Genomic DNA, 19628 nt, shown 5'->3' with positions numbered 1-19628 from the left:
TCGAGGCTTGCCTTTGAAAATAGGAACACCAAGATAAGTAAAAGGGGTAGTACCTAACTTGAAGCCCAATTGACGTTTAATCACTCTGCGACGATGAGAATAGTTGTCCCCAGTATAAAAAGTACTCTTCTCTTTATTTATTGATTGGCCAGAAGCAGCAGCATATTCATCTAAGAAGAGTTGCAGGCAATTAAGAGAAGAAACATCCCCTCGACAAAAGATAAAAAAATCATCCGCATAGAGCACATGAGTAAACAAACATCTCCTCAGCATAGCAATAGGTTTAATCTTTCTCGCAGCAAATAGAGAAGACAAACCTCGGCTTAGAGCTTCCTCTGCAATACAAAATAATAAGGGAGATAAAGGATCCCCTTGTCGTACCCCTCGGTCACAAGAAAAGAAACCATGTGGCGTCCCATTAATCAAGACTGACAGTCTAGCAGATTGTAATATAGTCTGGATTAAATTTTTGAACCTTGAAGAAAACCCAAACCGCGCCAAAACCTCAAAAAGAAACTCCCAATTCAAAGTGTCAAAAGCTTTGGCAATATCAACTTTAATACCCACATTACCTCCGTAGCTTTTCCTATCCAATAGGTTGAAACCCTCAGAAACAAGACTAATACAATCTGCAATTCTCCGACCTTTAAGAAAAGCGGCTTGATGAGGAGAAATAATACGGGAAGCTATAGGACCCAATCGATCTGCCATAATTTTTGGAATAATCTTAAATAAGAAATTGGCCAGAGCAATGGGCCTAAACTGAGAGATCACATTCGCCCCTTCAATCTTTGGAATCAACACAATGAAGTTAGAATTGGCATTTGGATACAACCAATTTTGTTGGAAAAAGAATTGCACAAAGCTGATGACATCCTCACCGACAATATCCCAACAATGGTAAAAAAGATCCCAGAAACCCATCTGGACCAGGAGCACTAGAGGGATCCATAGAAAAAACAGTACGTCGAACCTCTTCTGAAGTGGGAATAGAAGACAATAATAAATTATCCTCCTCATAAACCAAGGAGGGAATGACCCTGCAAAAATCAGCCACACCAACAGGAGCAACATTGGAGGCATATAGAGATTAATAAAATTCAACAACATGACTCGCAATACCTTGTGGAGCAGTAATCAGATTATCCCCAGCTTTTAAACAATTAATTGAAGATCGCATTGCCTTGTTTCGGGCATAAGCATGGAAAAACTTAGAGCATTTATCACCCTCAGTAAACCATTTAACACGAGCTCTGTCTCTCCAAAAAGCCTCCTGACGCTTGACAGCCGCAAGAACCTCAGCCTTTGCCATAACTTCAGCTTCAAAGTTGATATCATTGGAACTATTAGAAGCAATATCCTGTTGGATAGCAGACAACTTAGCACGAGCCAACAAAGCTATAGACATCTCCATATGACACCTCACTTCTCCCATTCCATACTCTGCGATTCAAACATCACAGTTGTTAACAAAAACAGCTCTCATTGATGAAACTACCCTAGCTAGCTACAAAAAAAAATAGTAGTACAAAATAACATGTAAGTACATACCTGAAGCAGCATAACCAACAGTTCCTCTTATTCCAATGGAACTTGATTGATTTGCTGAAACGTTATCGGCTAGTCTTGAGAGGATTCTAGCTAATCCAAAATCAGCAACATGTCCCGTCAAGTTATTGTCCAAAAGAACATTGCTAGGCTTGAGATCGCAATGCACAATTGATGTTTCGCAGTGGTTATGAAGATAATCCACCGCAGAAGCAACATCAATGGCAATGTCTAACCTCTGGACAAGACTCAAACTTTTTGGTGTGTTTTCTGTCCCATTAGTTGGATGCAACCACTCCTCTAAGCTCCCATTCTCCATGAACTTATAAACCAAAGCCTTGAAATCATTACTTTGAGAGTCCACACTTGAACATGCAGTTATAATCGGGACTAGATTTCGGTGTCTGATATTTTTTAGTGCCTCACATTCAGCTAGAAAACTCTTGGATGCTCCTCGGCGTAACATGTTAAACACCTTCACAGCAACAAGCTGAGCTCCATCTTCGCCGAGAACTCCTTTGTATACAGACCCAAAACTACCAGCACCAATCAAATTTGATGCCGAGAAGCCATCAGTAGCTTTCAAGAGAGTATTGTACGACACTTGCAACATAGAGTCCGCCAATGTGCTTAATGAATTTTCTTTGCCTCTCTTTTTCAAGAAAAAAGAGAAATGTCAACATCATAGCTACTCCGGGTATGTCTATTATGCAGTGCTGCATGAGATGCAAACTGCTTTTCTATTGTTTTATATAACAAGTGGACAAGGGTGACCTATTAATGACTTGCTTTACAGGTTTTACCACAAAGTTATCATTTCCTGCAAATAATAATTAAGAGCACATCTTAAAAAGAACTAGCATTCAACGTGTCGAAAATTTTCACCTAAAGACCCATGATCGACCTGGTTACTGACTACGGCGGAATCACTGCTGTCTAAATAGGTTAAGATCTAATTAACATGCAGAGAAATTTTTCTTAATAGAAAAGCAAAATATAACATATATATATGCAATATATTTTTGTGACGGGATTTTGAGCACTAAGAAGAATTTATTCAAACATAATTACAAATACAAAACTCAGAGCCTCGCTCTTAGGTAAATAGCTAAAGGCTGTTTAGTTACTCATGATTACAAGATAAATACTTACTTGTATTATACAACACTCTACACCAGATGACTATAGCACACACTCTCTTATTCTCACACTACTATATTACAAAGATTTTATTTTGGCTATCTTACTTCTTGAGGAAGGTTGAGAGAACTTCCAACTTCTATCTCTAGTTCCTTCTCGATGCCTTCTTACTGACGCCTAAGGCTCCTTATATAGGGAGCGGACTCCAAACAAGAATTAAAACAAGCCTATACATTGTGGGAGACAAGAGGAATCCTATCTTGAAAACTTTACCTTTTTTTTTATGAAAAGTAAAGTCTACTGTCTTCATGTGTTGGTAGCCCTTTTTCTTTTTATCAAAAAAAAAGTTGTTTGGCCTGATGCGTCGGCCACCATTCATGCTTCCAACATATTTACTATGTTGTGATATTCTTCTGGATCTTCATCATATCCCACTAAGGAGTTGGGACAGTTGTATTCTTCTTCACGTGCCGTGTCATCTTCTTCTTCGTTGTCAAGATCTGAATCAAAAGGATAAGAAATCTTATACTTTTCATCCTTCTCAACTTTCTCTAGTCATACCGAGGTAGCCAGAGTGCAGTCCACTTCTTTCCTCATAAGAGCTGTGAAAAAATCACAATTCTCTAGTGGAGGGTGATTATAGCAAGTGACCATTATTTTTTCTCCACTTGCCAAAAGACTTGAATCATAGTCTCTTAGAACCATATCTTTGATAATAGCTATAGCCATAGCCTTCATCCAGGGGATGCTTTGATTTGGTCTACCATTGCCACCTGCAATGGCTGATTTTTGAATTGGGCTTTGGATTAACCTGACATGATGATATGGAGGATTATAATTCATCTAACCATCTACCACTGCCCATTCTGGAAGAGTAGAAATGAATTTTAACCTTAAGATACATCCATCAGGTCTAATATTCTTGACTGCTTCAGATATTATTTCAGGAAAACCCTTCAAGTCTTCATTAGTTTTTGTCCATAGATTATGAACAAAACCGTTTTCTACAAGCCATAACTTATGTTTCTGAGGGTGTTCTGCTTGAACATCAACCAAATATATATCTCCCATAATATGGGCCAGGGACTGTTGATAATGTTCTTGGAAGAACATTTTTACCTTCACCTAAGATATTGTGAAAGCTATACCACTCAGATTCTTTTAGTGCTATCATTGGAATTTTAGCACTTTCAGGATTTTCAAGGTAGACAACCTTGGAGGTTTCTGCTAGAGGTTCTTTTTCTTTGGTATGGACTCCATACATTTCTTCAGTTAAAGCTTTGAGGGTTTGAAGTAAATGAGCTTCATTTTCCTCATAAAAAGAATACAGAATATTATCAATAATAATCTTCTGCTTAAAGGCCAATAGTCTATCTGTTCTGAAAACTGGCTTTTGAAAGATCTTTAAAGATTGATCATGAATGACCTTCTTCCCAGTGACTAAAGGTAGCTTTTTTGCCCTGAAAGAGGCATTCCTGCTTTTTGGCAAAGCAGCAGCCATAAACGGACTTGATATGCATTTACCGTCTGCCGTTTGAGACAAGCTAGCCGGTCTTTTCCCCTGAGACTGGTCAGTTGAGGCTGATCCTTTCGGACACAGCAAGAACTCACTTACGAGCTTTTTTTCATCAGTAGTAACATACTGATCTGTATCTTTTTTAGAATGATCTGAAAGCTCATCCCATGCTTGGTCTAGTCTTAGCTTGATTCTTTCTGAAGGTTGGCTTGACTCAGCAGCTCCATAAGAAACAATGTACTGATAACCTGGTCCATCCTGGAGAGGTCCTAAGGTTTTATCACCGCTCTTGTATCTTTCCCAAAGCTTTTTTTCTTCCGATACTGGTTTCCGGCTTCTTGGATTGCGACCTTCTCTTTCAAACATCGCCATTTCTCTTGTAAGCGCATCAGGCAAATAGTTCTTGTCACCTGCAATCATTTTAACATCATAATCATATTGAGTTAAAAACATTTGCCATCTCAAAATTCTTCCTCTATCAGCAGCATCAGTTAATTTGTAGTTTTTGAAATTTTTAACTCTTTTGTTATCAGTTCTTACTACAAATTTATTTCCTAGGTACACTTCAGCACCCTTGATGCTTTTTATTAAGGCAAGGACTTCCTTGTCTCCAGTAGAATAGTTTAACTCTGCTGCGTTAAACTTTCCTGATAGGAATTTACAAATCTTCTCATGATTTGTATTTGGGGCAACAGCTAAAACAACTCCTGCCCAATAATAATCATTTGCATCAGTTTGCAAAATGATCAAATCTCCTTCTTCAGGTAACCGTAAAGGAGGGAGGTTTTTTGTTAATTCTTTTATCTTTCTGACAGTATTACTGTCATCTTCCGTGAAAGACCATTTCTTTTTAGAACTTGTTTTTGGAGAGAGAAGTGCAGTGAGACCACTGACTTGAGGGATAAAGTCTCTTGCAAAATTAACAACTCCCAAAAATCTTTGCAAGGATTTTGCATTTGGGATATTGTCTAGAAATTGACTAACTTTCTTAACAATATGATCTTGGAGACGAATCTCTCCATCTTTCACATGAATGCTAAGGAAATCAATTTCACCTTTAATAAGATGAATTTCTTCTGTCCAAGAATGATTCCTTTTTGGACAATAAGTTTACACACCTGTTCCAGATGCTTTAGATGTTCATTCATAGTTTTGGAGAAGACAAGAATGTCATCTATATAAACTACGCAAAAATCTGAGTAGGGTTTGAAGATATTATCCATTTTCCTTTAGAAAATAGACAGAGCTTGCTTTAGACCGAATGGCATAACTAACCATTCATAATGCCCTTGAGGAGTTCCAAAAGCTGTAAAAGCTATGGAATCAAGATGCAACTTAACTTGCCAAAAGCCTGATTTTGCATCAAACTTAGAGAAGATTTTCGCTCCTTTAAGCCTGTTAATGAGAACTCTCACCTGAGCTATCTGATAGCCGTCTTTAACGGTCTTTTTATTTACATCCTTGTAATCAATCACCATTCTTGCTTTTCCTCTTAATTGTTATGCATGATTTCTCACCAAGAATGCTGGGGCATGATGAGGACTGTTTGAAGGCCTGATTAACTTCTTTTCCAGCAGCTCTTGGATCTGACTTTCCATTTCTTTCCTATCTTCTTCCTTATAGTGAGGGATGGCCTTAACATGGTAAATAGCATTTGCATCATGCATTCTTAGCTGACAATATATTGGGTCTCTTTCCCAATACAACTGAGGATTTTCACTGATTACTAGTTTCAACAAATTTTCTATTTCTGCGAGAGTCGAAATCTTCTTTTGGTCTATCCTTGTAGCATATACTTTTAGGTTATGCTCTCTGATGTATTCTTCTTCTCCATCAGAACTCTCGTTAATATTCGGAATTTTCCTCTGATTTAGAGTCTTCTGAACTTGCTTCTTCATTTACCAATATTTCATTATACCCTTTAAGCTGTTCTTGTAACAGCAAACTGGCTTTAAAATTAGCTTATAATCACCACTCTTCGCTGGCGACTTTTGATATTGGGTTGTAAAACATTTACTTGAAATGCTATTCCTCCTACAGTAAAATACTGGAGGGGGTTTTCTTCCAAAGATTGTGTTACAGCATCATTACAGGACTGGCAATCAGCCCATTTAGAACTTCTCTTAAAGGACTGGTACCATTTCTAGACTATTCCAGTTAAGGTCGACTCATAGTATGCATGAGCTTCCTCGTAGGCATATTTGGATAACACTAGAGCCTGAGTTAACTTTAAACTAGCAACCCAGTTGTCTATTGTCTTTCTTTTATCTCCTACCTGGTCTAAATCCAAATAAACCCCTCTTTCGGACACAGACTGTCCCCATTTGGGTTCTGTAAGGATATACTTCGGAGAACTTTGTTCTCCATACCTTCCTGTAGGAGCTTGTCCTTTTGGAAGTTTAATATTCTTTTCACGAATGATCTTTGTTGGATTGTTTGTGATGTTCTGCACTATGGTATGGCCACCATCTGGAGGAGTCTGCCTTTCACCATTTGTTTCCATCGAAGATCCATATGGCTCTGGTTCTTCTTTTGCAGCTTGATAAGGAAGAATCTTCCTCTTATTTTTTCCAAGTTGAATTTGAGAAATCTGGAGCATGATTTCTTCTAATTCTTTTATGGATTCACAAGTTTCAGCTTGTGCATATAATTCTTTTAACTCTCCTACTCTAAATATTTTCATAGGTCTTTTAGTATCCTCTTCTTCAAAGGATTCTTCAAGATATGCTGATTTAGTTCCAGAGGAACTAGCTTCTTTATAATTAGCAAACGAATGCCTATGAAACTGTAAGCTTATCTTTCCTCCCATGTCTTCATAAACTGAAGCATTGGAGCTTTCAAGCTGTTTGACAGGAGGGGTCAGATTCCATTCTCTTGGGAATGTTACTTCATGCCATTTTGTGACATGTTTTTGCTGAGAATTATTTTTTGGGTTGCTGAGAACAGATATGGTAATCACAGAGCTATTTGAAAACCTGGTATTAGGAGTCACATTTGAGCTCATCAACTTATAATAGATTCGATAATCTATCGCAAGTTCCATCATTTCTTTTTTCATGGAAATCCCATCTGTCTTGATTCTCAATCTTAGATAGTGAGCAGCATCTCTGAGATGAGTTGTGAAATTTGAAAATACATTGAAATATGCAACTTGGTTGCACAAACAAGCTTCCACCGTTCCTAATAGACTTTTCTTGAAGTCTGTTATTTTATCGTCTTGTAAGACACATAGAACCGAACAGTCAATACCATCTCTGGCTAAGAGTTTTATTCCTACTTGGACCGCGCCAATATGCATATATGAATATTTTTTCTGGAAAGCTTCACTTACTTCTTTAGGAGTTATCAACTTGATATTTGTTTCTCCACCTGTGGCTGGAACAGTTAATTCAAGAATCTTGAATCTGTGAGAATCTATAATGAAAGATCCTTTTGTAGATCTTATTGAATTTAAATCTAGGAGCAGATGCTTCTCGCACACTAGATTCTATTTCATTATACTCAAATTCTTGAGCGTTTATTAATTGTACTGGAACTGTGTTCCTTTTACTGAGGATTCTACTCGGCATCTTCATATCTCTCTTGGTTGTAGATTTTGATGATTTCCATTCAAGTAGCTTTGGTTCACTAAACCTTAGTAAACCCAATGAACCTTGCCAAATTTTGATAAAATAAATCTCTGATAAGCTTGTTCTAGAACAAGATAGAAATTTGCACAGACAAGCCACACACATTCATATAGTTTATCACAGAATTAGTTGACCTTAACTCACTGAGACTTGTATTCATTAGACTAGTCCTGAGTTAATTGTGGACTTTTCACCACATAGAACCTTCACTGATCATTTCATTTGACCGTACTCCTAAGTCTCCTATTGCTTTATTCATTTGAACCAATGTACTAGAAATATGGAATGGCACGATGTAAAGAATTAGGAAACAGAGAAGCTGATTTTTCTATTCTTTTTAATGAAATTGATCATTGATGTGCCCTCAATCAAGGCCTAATACAGAGTAAAATATGTAGTATTTTACCTAACTTTATTTATGCATATATAAGAGCAACAAGACTTGAAAAAAGACAGCAAATAAAAGCATGGAGGGCAGGGAAAGCCATAACAGAACAATAGCAAAGTTTCCAACTTTCTATCCAACAAGAGTGGCTCGAATCTTTTTCAGCTCAGATACAGCATCACTGATATTCTTGCGGTCTGGTGGAGATTCCACAGAGCATGCAACTCCAATTTCTAGTATTGAACTCAAGCGTTCTTCAAAAGCATCATTGGTGCTTTGGTTCGGATTGCCTTCTTGAACAAGTGATGAGTCTGCAATCCCTGAAACTAGATTGCCGAGGGCCATCTTCACACAATTGTGAAGGTTCAAACTGTCCACAAATATGTGGTCAGTGGGCCTCTTCCCTGTAAACATCTCTAACAAGAGAATGCCGAAGCTATAGACATCTCCATATGTCGATACCTCACTTCCCATTCCATACTCTGCGATTCAAACAACACAGTTTGTTAACAAAAGCAGCTCTCATTAATCAAACTACCTAGCTAGCTACAAGAAATATAGTTGAAAATAGCATATAAAGTACATACCTGGAGCAGCATAACCAACAGTCCCTCTTATTCCAATGGAACTTGATTGATTTGCTGAAACGTTATCAGCTAGTCTTGAGAGGATTCTAGCTAATCCAAAATCAGCAACATGTCCCGTCAAGTCGTGGTCCAAAAGAACATTGCTCGGCTTGAGATCGCAATGAACTATTGGTGTTTCACAATGATTATGAAGATAATCCACTGCACATGCAACGTCAATGGCAATGTCTAGGCTTTGAACAAGACTTAAACTCTTTGGTGTGTCTTCTGTCTCAGTAGTTGGATGCAGCCACTCCTCTAAGCTCCCATTCTCCATGAGCTTATAAACCAAAGCCTTGAAATCATTGCCACGAGAGTCCACACCGGAACACGCAGTTATAATCGGGACTAGATTTCGGTGTCTGATATTTTTGAGTGCCTCACATTCGGCTAGAAAACTCTTGGATGCTCCCCGACGTAACATGTTAAACACCTTCACAGCAACAAGCTGAGCTTCATCTTCGCCGAGAACTCCTTTGTATACAGACCCAAAACTACCAGCACCAATCAAATTTGCTACAGAGAAGCTATCAGTAGCTTTCAAGAGAGCACTATATGATACTTGCAACGCATCGTTCATTAATGTGCTTGATGGAGTTTCTTTGCTTCTCTTTTTCAAGAAACAAAGAAAGAGAAATGTCAACAACATAGCTACTCCAAGAACAGTGAATGCGGAGACTAATGAGATTGTCAGTTTCTTGCTAAGAGACCTCGGTTCTTTAGACTTGCACTTTGGAAGGTGGAGATCAGAAATGCCTCCGCAAAGTCTTGTGTTTCCGACAACTGAAATGACACTTGCATTGTTAAAGACACCTTTAACTGGCAGTGCACCCCAAAATTCGTTGAAAGACAGGTTAAGTTGCTTCAAACCTCCAAGCCCCGCTAGAAACTCAGGAATCTCACCGGAGAGATTGTTGTGTGAAAGGTCTAACTCTCGAATCCCTTTCAAGGATCCTAAAGCTAAAGGAATGGGGCCGTCAAAGAAGTTCCCTTGCAAGAGAAGGACTTCTAAACTCTCACAGCTACCAAGGTTACTTGGAAGATTTCCTGATAACATATTGTTGGAGACATTTAATATACCTAGAGTTTTTAACTTTCCTACCTCCAAGGGAAGGGAACCACTGAGACGATTTTCGGACAAGTCCAAATATATTGATAAGGACTGAAGGCCAATAACTTGTGGAGGAATCTCGCCAGTAAGGTTATTGCCAGAAAGATCCAACCGCAGCAACGAATGACATTCCCCAAGGCTTGCAGGAATGGTGCCATTAAAACTATTTCCTTGCAATTCGAGTCGAACTAACGTTGTCAAATTTCCCACAGAGGATGGGAGGCTCCCGGATAATCTGTTGTTATCAAATTTCAATATCCCAAGACCTGAAAGCTTTCCGATGTCAGTGGGAATATTACCTGTGAACATGTTATGAGCCAAATACAATTTGTTCATGTTGACCAAACTCCCTACCCCTGCAGGGATGCTTCCATGTAAACGGTTGTTCAAAACATGTAGAACTGAAAGGGTTGAGACATTAGATATTGATGCGGGCAATTTCCCTCCGAAATTATTGTATCCTATTAGCAACCACTCCAACCTCGTGGCATTAGTCAAGTCTGATAAAAAACTTAAGTCCCCATCACTGCCACTTCCGAGATGATTACTAGCGATGTTTAACTTCCTAAGGTTACGAAGCTTTTGTAAATTTGGCACTTGTCCTGTTAGTTTGTTTTTTTGAAATTGAAATTCCGCTAGATTAGTAGCATTGCTTATTGAGAGAGGAAGTGATCCAGTAAACTGATTTCCGAAAATGCTAAAATATTGGAGATTCGAAAGGGTTCTGAACAAGGATGGGGGAATGCTCCCTTGAAATTGGTTTCTTGATATGGTAAAATTAAGGAGACTAGAGATATTATAGATGGAAGGAGGAATGTTACCAGACAACCTATTCGCGTATAGTCCGAAATATGTTAATTTTTTCAGTTGGCCTAGAGAACTTGGAATACTTCCCACCAAGTTATTCTCATAAGCAACAAGTGAGTCGAGACTAGAAAGGTTACCCAAGAAAGGAGATATCTTTCCTGTTAAATTATTAACTTGCAAACCAAGAAACTCAAGCTTAGACAAGGAACCAAGTTGTGGAGGAATGTTACCTACCAGCAAGTTGTATTGAACAGCGAGGATTCTGAGGTTGAAGAGATTGGAGATACTGGTAGGAATAGGACCATTGAGTGAATTCTTTCGTAGACTTAATATCTGCAACCTTTGCAAGTGCCCAATTTCTGGAGGGATTTTGTTGGTGAGGCTATTATTGTAGAGGAGTAACTCCCTCAGGAAGCTAAGGTTTCCTATGTGCGGAGATACGGACCCGGATAACTTCAGGGAAGTTAGGTTCAGCTTAGTGACCCTCTGAAGATGGCGTCGGCTGCAGGTGACACCATACCACATGCAAAAATGAGTGGACTCATTCCAGGAGCTCATGACCGGCCGATTAGGATCTTGATGTATTTGAGCTTTAATGGCAAGCAATGCCAGCCGATCCGTCTCGTTTCCTCTTCCAAGCTCTAGCCTATTGCTGTCCATGTTTAAGGCCATGGAGTTGCAGCAACAAACAAAAGCAAATGCCAGTACTAGTGCATTGGAAAGTAAGTAAGATGAGGTGATTTTCATACCCGAAATAAACAACATTTTGAATTGGTTACGGGGTTGTGAAGAATTGTAAGCTCCACTTGAGGCCATACACAACCAGCTTAATTATAGGATGGGGCATACGGGATCAGATGATCTGCATCGCACACTTTGGTTGGTTGAAAGTTTCAAGCAACGGACGATCATGCAGTGTTAACTGACTTCACTTGATTCCAATGGTGGCACAAATTCACCCACCAAAGACTTCGAAAGTCTAGTCTTTGCATGAAATTCCAACCCATGGTAGACGAAATTATATGTCGCAATAAATGAAGACAGTTGATATGTGGCATAAAATTCCAACCCAACATTGAAATTGCGCTATCACTATACTAACCATTTTTAACAATTGTATGAAGAAATTAGATATGATTATGACTACGCGAGTTTCTCGATAAGCACATCAGTGAAGTGCTTGATCAGAACATAATTTTGAAACTGATCCAAATTCCATGCAATGCTGATGTCGAATTTCGAAGAAATCGAATCCCTAGTCTTCTTCTCAGCGTTGCTTTGATTCAAACCCTCGTGCTGAGCTCTCCGAAGAAATGTAAGGATTGTGATTACGACTGATCCTGTTCATTTCCAAATAGCAGCTTAACTTTGTTTCGGTTTTTAATTTTAAATTTGAATCAACGTTTTGTTTTGTTTGAGCTGATGTGATTATTGCTGAGATGTTTTGACTGTTTTCGCAGTGGATGTTGTGAATGAAATGAAGGTAACTTACCATTCAGTGGGATTTGATTTACTATAAATTAAGATCGTCATTTGGTTAACCCATATCATGAAAACTTGACATAAGTTATCATTGCAGGCTAGGGATTATTATGTTTCAGTACGTGTACAGACACATCTGAAACAGAAGATAAGAGGGCCAGAAATTGTTCTATGCATTATACGCTCTAATAATTTTGTACTTAAGCCTTGTCTGGATGGTTGTTTTCGGAGTTAACTTTGAGAGTTTCTATATGGAGTTGCATTATACATGGATGATTCTGTTGTATGCAACATTTACTTTTGTGTTCTCATCAATTCCAAAAATAAGTGCTCCTCAACGATTTAAAGACAAAGTTGCTCGGGATAATACTTAAAATCTGAGTTCACATAAAATTGATGTTCATGATGCTAGTTACATATAAATTCATATAAACTTCCCACTAAGCCAACGACTCTTAGGAACTCGAAATTTGAATCCCCTCGTTACAATTGGATTTGGTATCTATTCTTGGCTATGCCTGAACAGTGTCATAGTAGTTATGAGCTTTTGGTGCTAAATTCATGCCTGCTTCCCTCTAGTAAACTTGATGTTTAAGTTGGGGACATAAACGATACAACCTCCGCAAGTGCCCAATTTCTGGAGGGAATTTGTTGGTGAGGCTATTATCAAAGAGGTATAACGCCCTTAGGAAGCTCAGATTTCCTATGTGAGGAGATACGGACCCGGACAATTTCAAGGAGCGAAGGTCCAGCTTAGTGACCCTCTGAAGATGGCGTCGGCCGCATGTGACACCATACCACATGCAAAAATGAGTGGACTCATTCCATGAGTTCATGACCGGCCGATTAGGGTCTTGATGTATTTGAGCTTTAATGGCAAGCAATGCCAGCCTATCCGTCTCGTTTCCTAGAGAGGTTGAGGCCATGGAACTGCAGCAATAGAGAAGAGCAAATGCTAGTACATGTACTAGTGCTTGTGGATTGGAAAGCAAGCATGTTGAGGTTCAGGTCAATTTCACTTCCACCATTTTGATTTTTGAATTCGTTATGGGGTTGTGAATATTTGGGTTCAGAACACTAATAGTTTGATGTAACGAACAATCTAGCAGTGGACTGATGACTTGGTTTCCGAATACGACTTGACTTGCTTAATTTGCAAAGACGACGACTTGACTTGGTTCCGGCGACTTGACTTGACATTAATGTCGATTGATCATGTGGAAATACATGACCACAGGCACTTTGGTTGGTTGAAAGTTTGAAGTGAAGGACGATCAAGAAGTGTTGGCCAGCTCAAATTTCCAAAGACGTGCTTCCACTACAATAAAAGTTTGCTAAGGTCCTAAGGAGATGTTTCTTTCGTGACTTGTAAGATAATATAACACCATTATCACTTGGCAAGCTTCTAAAAGGCCCTACCTAGGACCACCTAGTCCCCGCCTAGGCTCTAGGCTGCAACAAGCCGCCTCGCTTTTCTTCGAGGCCTTTGTGTCAAGCTGTGGGCGATTAGGCGGCCGCTTATCCCACCTAAATGCTGCCTAGCCCGCCTAGGCTATTAAGTTCTCCGGCTAATTTTGTTTTCTTTTTGTGATGAGATTGTTATATTGTGGAGAGTATGAGAGTTAATGATGTGTTTAAAATTAGAAGTATATGTTTATTGTTGTTGTTGCTCATTTTTACGGGAAGTAATGTCACATTTTAGCTATTATTTATTTTATAAATAGGTATGACTAGATTTATGTTGAATAATTTATCTATATTTAACATTTTTAAATATTAAATTGCATAAAATATATATTTTTAATTAATAAATCTTAAAAAATATAAATCGTCTAGTCCTTGTTAAGAGTATAAGGATAGTTCAGTCATTTGCATAGAATTCTTACCCTATAAAAGCTATGAGATGTACACTGTTCATGATTAAGATGAAATACAAGATGTAGTCCGTCAGAGCTCTGCTTTTTTACATTACTGTTTTACATTTCATTTCAATAAACCTTGAATCCTTTCATGGTATCAGAGCCATGGTCACATTCTTGTGGCTGTGTGCTTCGATTGCTTCCGCGTTTTTAGTTTTCATAGCCTTCTTTTCAGTTTTCCCCAATATCAAAACCCTAGCCTCATGCCTTCCAAATTCAGACCCGTGCAGTCCTTAGATCGAAAATCGGTCATTGATGGAGACCATCTCGGTTGTTTTCCGGCCTCATCGGCGCACCTCTGTTCGCGACTTTGGAGTTTTGGTCCTCGACTTCGTCGTGGTCTATTCTGATCTTATTCTTCGATCTGCAATCTATGGGCTCAAATTTTGGTACTAGACTCTCTCTCTTCTTTGTGCTTATTGCTTTGATCTAGTTGGATGTAGCAGTGGGGGGAGGTGATTTGACGGTGAGAGATGGATATTCTGGGCTTCGATTTCTGATGGTGATTTGAGGCTATCTTTGTTTGATATCATGATTGTGCTTTGGCTTATCAATTTCTTACGCACCCACCTCAGTTAGCATCAGATTTTTCAGTAGGATGGGTAATATCTTCCTAATTTTTTTGCATCCCTATCATTGGATTTGTAGAATTGGTTTCTGGTTTAATTTGCCCTGTTAATATCATCAATTTGCCTTTTTTTTTCTTTTATCAAAATTTGTGTCTGCCATCAACCAAAAGAAGAAGGTGATGAAGTAGTTTAATATTCTGTTTTGGCCTGGTGAATTGGTTTGGCAAGTTGGATTATAAATTGGTTGTATGGTTCTATGTGCTGGGTGTGATCAGTTTTGGAGGATGTTTTCCTATTTGATAGGAATTTGTTGTGTTTACTGCCTTTGTTATATTGCTGCGAAGGAGTTTGGGTCGTATGCAAAGCTTTGAGGAGTCAATTCAAGTGTAGAGAGGAGTTAAGTTAGTTATGAGCTGCTAGAGTGCATATGCATTTTCAATATTAAGTCAGATTCTTAAGTTTGGATTGTGTTGCCGATATATAAATATGGGAGCTGCTGGTAATATTCTGATGGAATGCTAAGTATATTGAGGCCATATATCAATTGGATTTGCAAGTGTGTAGTGCCTATAAAAGTTGATGCATTAAGTGACATATGCAGTTTATTAGTATACAATTGAAGGAAAAGATGTAGTTTTTTTTTTCCAGCAAATGAAGCTTTTCAATGTGTTAAAAATATGAAGTTTTCAGATTTGGACTTTTAGTTATACATCTTTGCTGCTATGTGTTGCCAAGGATGCTTCATGTATTGTTGCACTATTTTCCATGTGAACTGTGAAATTTTCCAGCAAGCTCTCTTATCCTCCTTTGATAGCCGAATGTCAAGATGGATGCTCTTTTGATATCAAGTAGTTGGGTTTTTGATTTGGGTTAATAGTTTTGTAATGGATTCTACATCTGTATTTTTTGGTTGTTTGCTTTGTGCCAACCATTATGCTTAGCCAAGCATATGGTTGAGGGAGGGTGTTAAGAGTATAAGGGTAGTTCGGTCATTTGTATAGAATCCCTACCTATAAAAGCTATGAGATGTACATTGTTCATGATTAAGATGAAATACAAGATGTAGTGTTTTGCATTTCATTTCAATAAACCTTGAATCCTTTCAGTCCCTGCCTAATCCTCGCCTAGGCTGTCTAGGCTCTAGGCTGTGAGTTACTACCCGCCTACCGCCTTTTAGAACATTGTCACTTGGTGATAAACTTTCCCACTTAAACTGGTAAATGTGAGACATACAAATGCTTAGTATAATATATCTTTGTTCTTCACAACCCACCATTGCTACTGTTATAATCGGCTAGGCTGTTCGATGGTGAGGTTGGCTGTGCTGCAATGGAAGATGATGACTTGGCGGCAAAATCGGCAATTGGTTTGGATTCGATTCAATTAGGATTATGCATGGTAATTTTGCTTTTTACAGCATGAGGTCAATTCAGTCGGCGATTGACTTGCTTCTGCAACCTGCTAGTGCAAGAATGCAAAAAGACGAGGTCAATTTCACATCCACCATTTTGTTATAGTGACTAGAAATGTTGTAGTCTATGCGTGAGTGCGTGACTCCAATTATTCAGCTTTTGAAGTTTTAAGGATCACAAATCAGTTAAGATCCCACACTAGTAGGATCTGCTCTCACCAGTAGGTCAATGAAGAAAAATAATCCCAAAAGAGTTGTGGCGGGCTATTAAAATTTAACCCAGTTTACTAGCATTAATAGTTTAACTAATCTCAGAGTACGTTAAGATGCCATATTGTGGATTAACATGGATATCTGATTACACAGGCTGCCTGGGAAGAAACTTGAGACTTGCATCAAGAAACTGAACATAAATATGTGATAAGTACTGTAGCTAGAGACTTGCAGAAAGGAAAGAACACCAAGAGAAGTGCCTAAAACTCATTGTCGCCTTGGAAATCCCAATCATGTACATCATCTATTGCCTCATATCAGCTCTCCACCAAAACCATACATATCTCTCACACACTGATATTGTACGTAGCTCAGTAGCTGTTTCAAATTTAGGCATTATTCATTGCCTCATATCAGCTATTCCTATTGCATTATTCATTCAATGGCCTAGAAATTGAACTACAACTAAAGGAAGATAAAAGCAAACAACAAAACTTGAAACGGTATAGGAATTAGGATACAACTAGAGAAATAGAGAACTAAACATAATGTATACATAACTTTATTGAAGCACATATAACAACAGCAAACATGAAATTACAGCACGCAACACATAAAAGCATGATAGGCAGTGAAAGCCATAACAGAACAATAGCAAAGTTTCTATCCAACAAGAGTACGTTGCTTGAATCTTTTTCAGTTCAGACACAACATCACCGATATTCTTTCGCTTTGTTGGGGATTCCACAGAGCATGCAACTCCAATACCTAATACTGAACTCAATCATTCTTCAAGAGCATCGTTGATGCTCTGCCTCGGATTGCCTTCTTGAACAAGTGACGAATCTGCAATCTCTGAAACTCGTTTGCCCAAGGCCATCTTCACACACTTATGAAGGTTCAAATTGTCCATGAAGATGTGGTCAGTTGGTCTCTTCCCTGTAAATATCTCTAACAAGAGAATACCGAAGCTGTAGACATCTCCATATGTCGAAACCTCACTTCTCCCATTCCATACTCTGCGGTTCAAACATCACAGTTGTTAACAAAAACAGCTCTCATTGATGAAACTACCCTAGCTAGCTACAAAAAAAAATTAGTAGTACAAAATAACATGTAATTACAGACCTGGAGCAACATAACCAACAGTCCCTCTTATTCCAATGGAACTTATAGAAGATGGTAAATCTGCGTTCAGACACTTTGGTTAATTGGTCAAAAGTTCAAAGTAACGTGTCAGGTTCCTCTAGTTCCCAAAGACGACTTGACTTGCGCGCTTGAGTTGCTTCTACAACGGGGCAATATCAGTAAAGAGAAAATACAGATTAACATATAGCTAAGTGTGGATATAGGAAATACAACAGTATGACTGTGCGGCGACATGTCGTTCACTCCCACTCGTGCTGGGTCTTCTTCCTTTCTCTGCCAAACACAGCAGAGACGAGAATCGGCTCCACCCATTTCAGGTGTTTGCGCATTCTCTTCTCTTCTATTTCATTCCCTCCGTTTCATTTCTTCAATCAATACAAAGAAAACAGGTAAGTTCTTTACTGTAGAGAAAGTATTCCCTGGTTTCTTTTCTATAGAATTTATTCATGTGATTGTCTCGTCTGGCATATTTCTTGTTACTAATGTCTTTTATAATTTTTGTTCTGAATATTTGGTACCAATGTGATACGATATCATGTTGACTTACGTCGTTTTCTTATGTGCTTGCCCTGGTATTATAGATTGATTATCGATCTAATGTGCTTATGCAGAAATTGTGAAGATATTGCAGTGTCCTTGCTTGTTCTAATGCCACAGTATCTGGGTGAAAGGTACTTTCGCATTTCGTTGTCTTTACATGACTGGATTTTAGGCTCATGATTTGTGGCATTGTCTAATTGACTCTAAACTATAAACTCATATAGGCTTAAATTCTCTTTCTTTTCGAAGCAAGCTTATGAATCACTCTAACGATAGAACATTTCACAATAGTTTGTCCTAGGCATAGTCAGTATATGCTGCATTCATCAAAGACTTCTGTTGTTATTGATCTGGCCTCTAGTGTGAAATTTGTGTACTCATATGGACAGCCTTTTACTTGTTTGACAACTTCCTCTTTTATTTGTGAAAATGTGAACCTTTTCATTCAGTACTTCACATGAAATTGATGTAACTGATGCTAGTTTCATATAAATTTCCCACTAAGCCAACGACTCTTAGAAACTCGAAATTTGAATCCCCTATTTACAATAAGATTTGGTATCTGTTCTTGGCAATGTCTGAACTGTGTCATAGTAGTTCTGAGCTGTTGGTGCTAAATTCATGCCTGATTCCCTCTAGCAAACTCGATGTTTAAGTTGGGGACATAGACAATGCAGGGAAGGTATACGAGCTTGGATCTTCAGGAATTAGCAGTATGAAAAGGCACAGCAAGAGTAGCAACAAGTGTGTCAATGATCTCATCTCCCTCCTTGGAAGAATGCCCCTTGTTCAAACTTTCGATGCCAGGTTTGAAAATGGTTATGGTAGTTTCACTTCTGTAATTTGCCTTGTAGTTTAGTACTGTATATGTATATGCATTGTTGAGATAAGGATGATATCTCTATATAATTATACTATAATATATCTCTATATACTGAATTTTTTAACCTCTTTTGTTCATGGAATCAAGCCATTGGGAAAGGAAAGTCATTACTTTCCATTGTTTGGAAACCAAAAGGAAAAGAGTGGGCAAGGAAAATGGTTCCCACATGAAAGAAAAAATGGGTGGAAAATGGTTCTCTCCCCCCACCCTAAGGATTCACTTTCCTTTCCTTTTCCTTGTCAAAGGAAAAATAAAAGATTTCCTTTCCTTTCCTTTCCTTTACATTCCTTAAACCAAACTAGGAAAATTGGGTGGAAAATGATATCTCTACTGTATATCTCTATTTTACCTAAACTTTATTCATGCATATATAAGAGCAACAAGACTTGAAAATAGGCAGCAAATAAAAGCATGAAAGCGCCTCTCTAAATCAAGGCCTCACAGAACAAAAGATATAGTATTTTACCTAAACTTTATTCATGCATATATACGAGCAACAAGACTTGAAAATAGGCAGCAAATAAAAGAGTGAAGGGCAGGGAAAGCTATAACAAAATAATAGCACATTTAACTTTCTATCCAACAAGAGTGGCTCGAATCTTTTTCAGCTTAGACACAACATCACTGATATTCTTGCGGTCTGGTGGAGATTCCATAGAGCATGCAACTCCAATTTCTAGTATTGAACTCAAGCGTTCTT

At 38.3% G+C, this 19628-nt stretch overlaps 3 protein-coding genes and 1 non-coding gene across 4 annotated transcripts in view; 1 reads left to right on the top strand and 3 right to left on the bottom strand.

The window, feature by feature from the left end:
* Positions 1-8350: 8350 nt before the first annotated feature.
* On the bottom strand, positions 8351-11422 carry LOC101305123 (probable LRR receptor-like serine/threonine-protein kinase At3g47570-like). Its single transcript, XM_004308986.1, has 2 exons — positions 8806-11422; positions 8351-8700 (listed from the first exon to the last, which is right to left on the bottom strand). Exons 1-2 carry the CDS (start codon positions 11420-11422, stop codon positions 8351-8353), a joined length of 2967 nt encoding a protein of 988 aa, XP_004309034.1.
* Positions 11423-12813: 1391 nt separating this feature from the next.
* Positions 12814-13218, bottom strand: LOC101299423 (LRR receptor-like serine/threonine-protein kinase EFR-like). Its single transcript, XM_004307746.1, has one exon. It carries the CDS (start codon positions 13168-13170, stop codon positions 12820-12822), a length of 351 nt encoding a protein of 116 aa, XP_004307794.1. The 5' UTR covers positions 13171-13218; the 3' UTR covers positions 12814-12819.
* A 944-nt stretch (positions 13219-14162) lies between these two features.
* Positions 14163-15751, top strand: LOC101299711. The gene is made up of 2 exons (XR_185288.1): positions 14163-14552; positions 15077-15751. It is a non-coding gene; the product is annotated as an uncharacterized LOC101299711 (transcript).
* A 1389-nt stretch (positions 15752-17140) lies between these two features.
* LOC101304823 (putative receptor-like protein kinase At3g47110-like) overlaps positions 17141-19628 on the bottom strand; it is a 4806-nt gene continuing 2318 nt past the window's right edge. Inside the window, exon 3 of the mRNA XM_004308985.1 lies at positions 17141-17375. Within this exon, the coding sequence (XP_004309033.1) occupies positions 17141-17375 (235 nt within the window). The remainder of the gene's footprint in view (positions 17376-19628) is intronic.

The sequence above is a fragment of the Fragaria vesca genome, linkage group LG7 (assembly GCF_000184155.1).
Source record: "Fragaria vesca subsp. vesca linkage group LG7, FraVesHawaii_1.0, whole genome shotgun sequence".
Classification (NCBI taxonomy): Eukaryota; Viridiplantae; Streptophyta; class Magnoliopsida; order Rosales; family Rosaceae; genus Fragaria; species Fragaria vesca.
Note: the sequence above shows the minus strand (reverse complement) of the source record. Positions and strands in the feature narration are given on the sequence as shown.

Excerpts from the sequence above, each read along its gene's own strand:
- LOC101305123 (XM_004308986.1), bottom strand. The coding sequence starts at position 11,422 with ATGGACAGCAATAGGCTAGAGCTTGGAAGAGGAAACGAGACGGATCGG. Across the intron at positions 8,701-8,805 it reads TGTTGGTTATGCTGCTCCAG|AGTATGGAATGGGAAGTGAG; the intron begins GTATGTACTTTA and ends TTTGAATCGCAG.
- LOC101299423 (XM_004307746.1), bottom strand. The coding sequence starts at position 13,170 with ATGGCCTCAACCTCTCTAGGAAACGAGACGGATAGGCTGGCATTGCTT.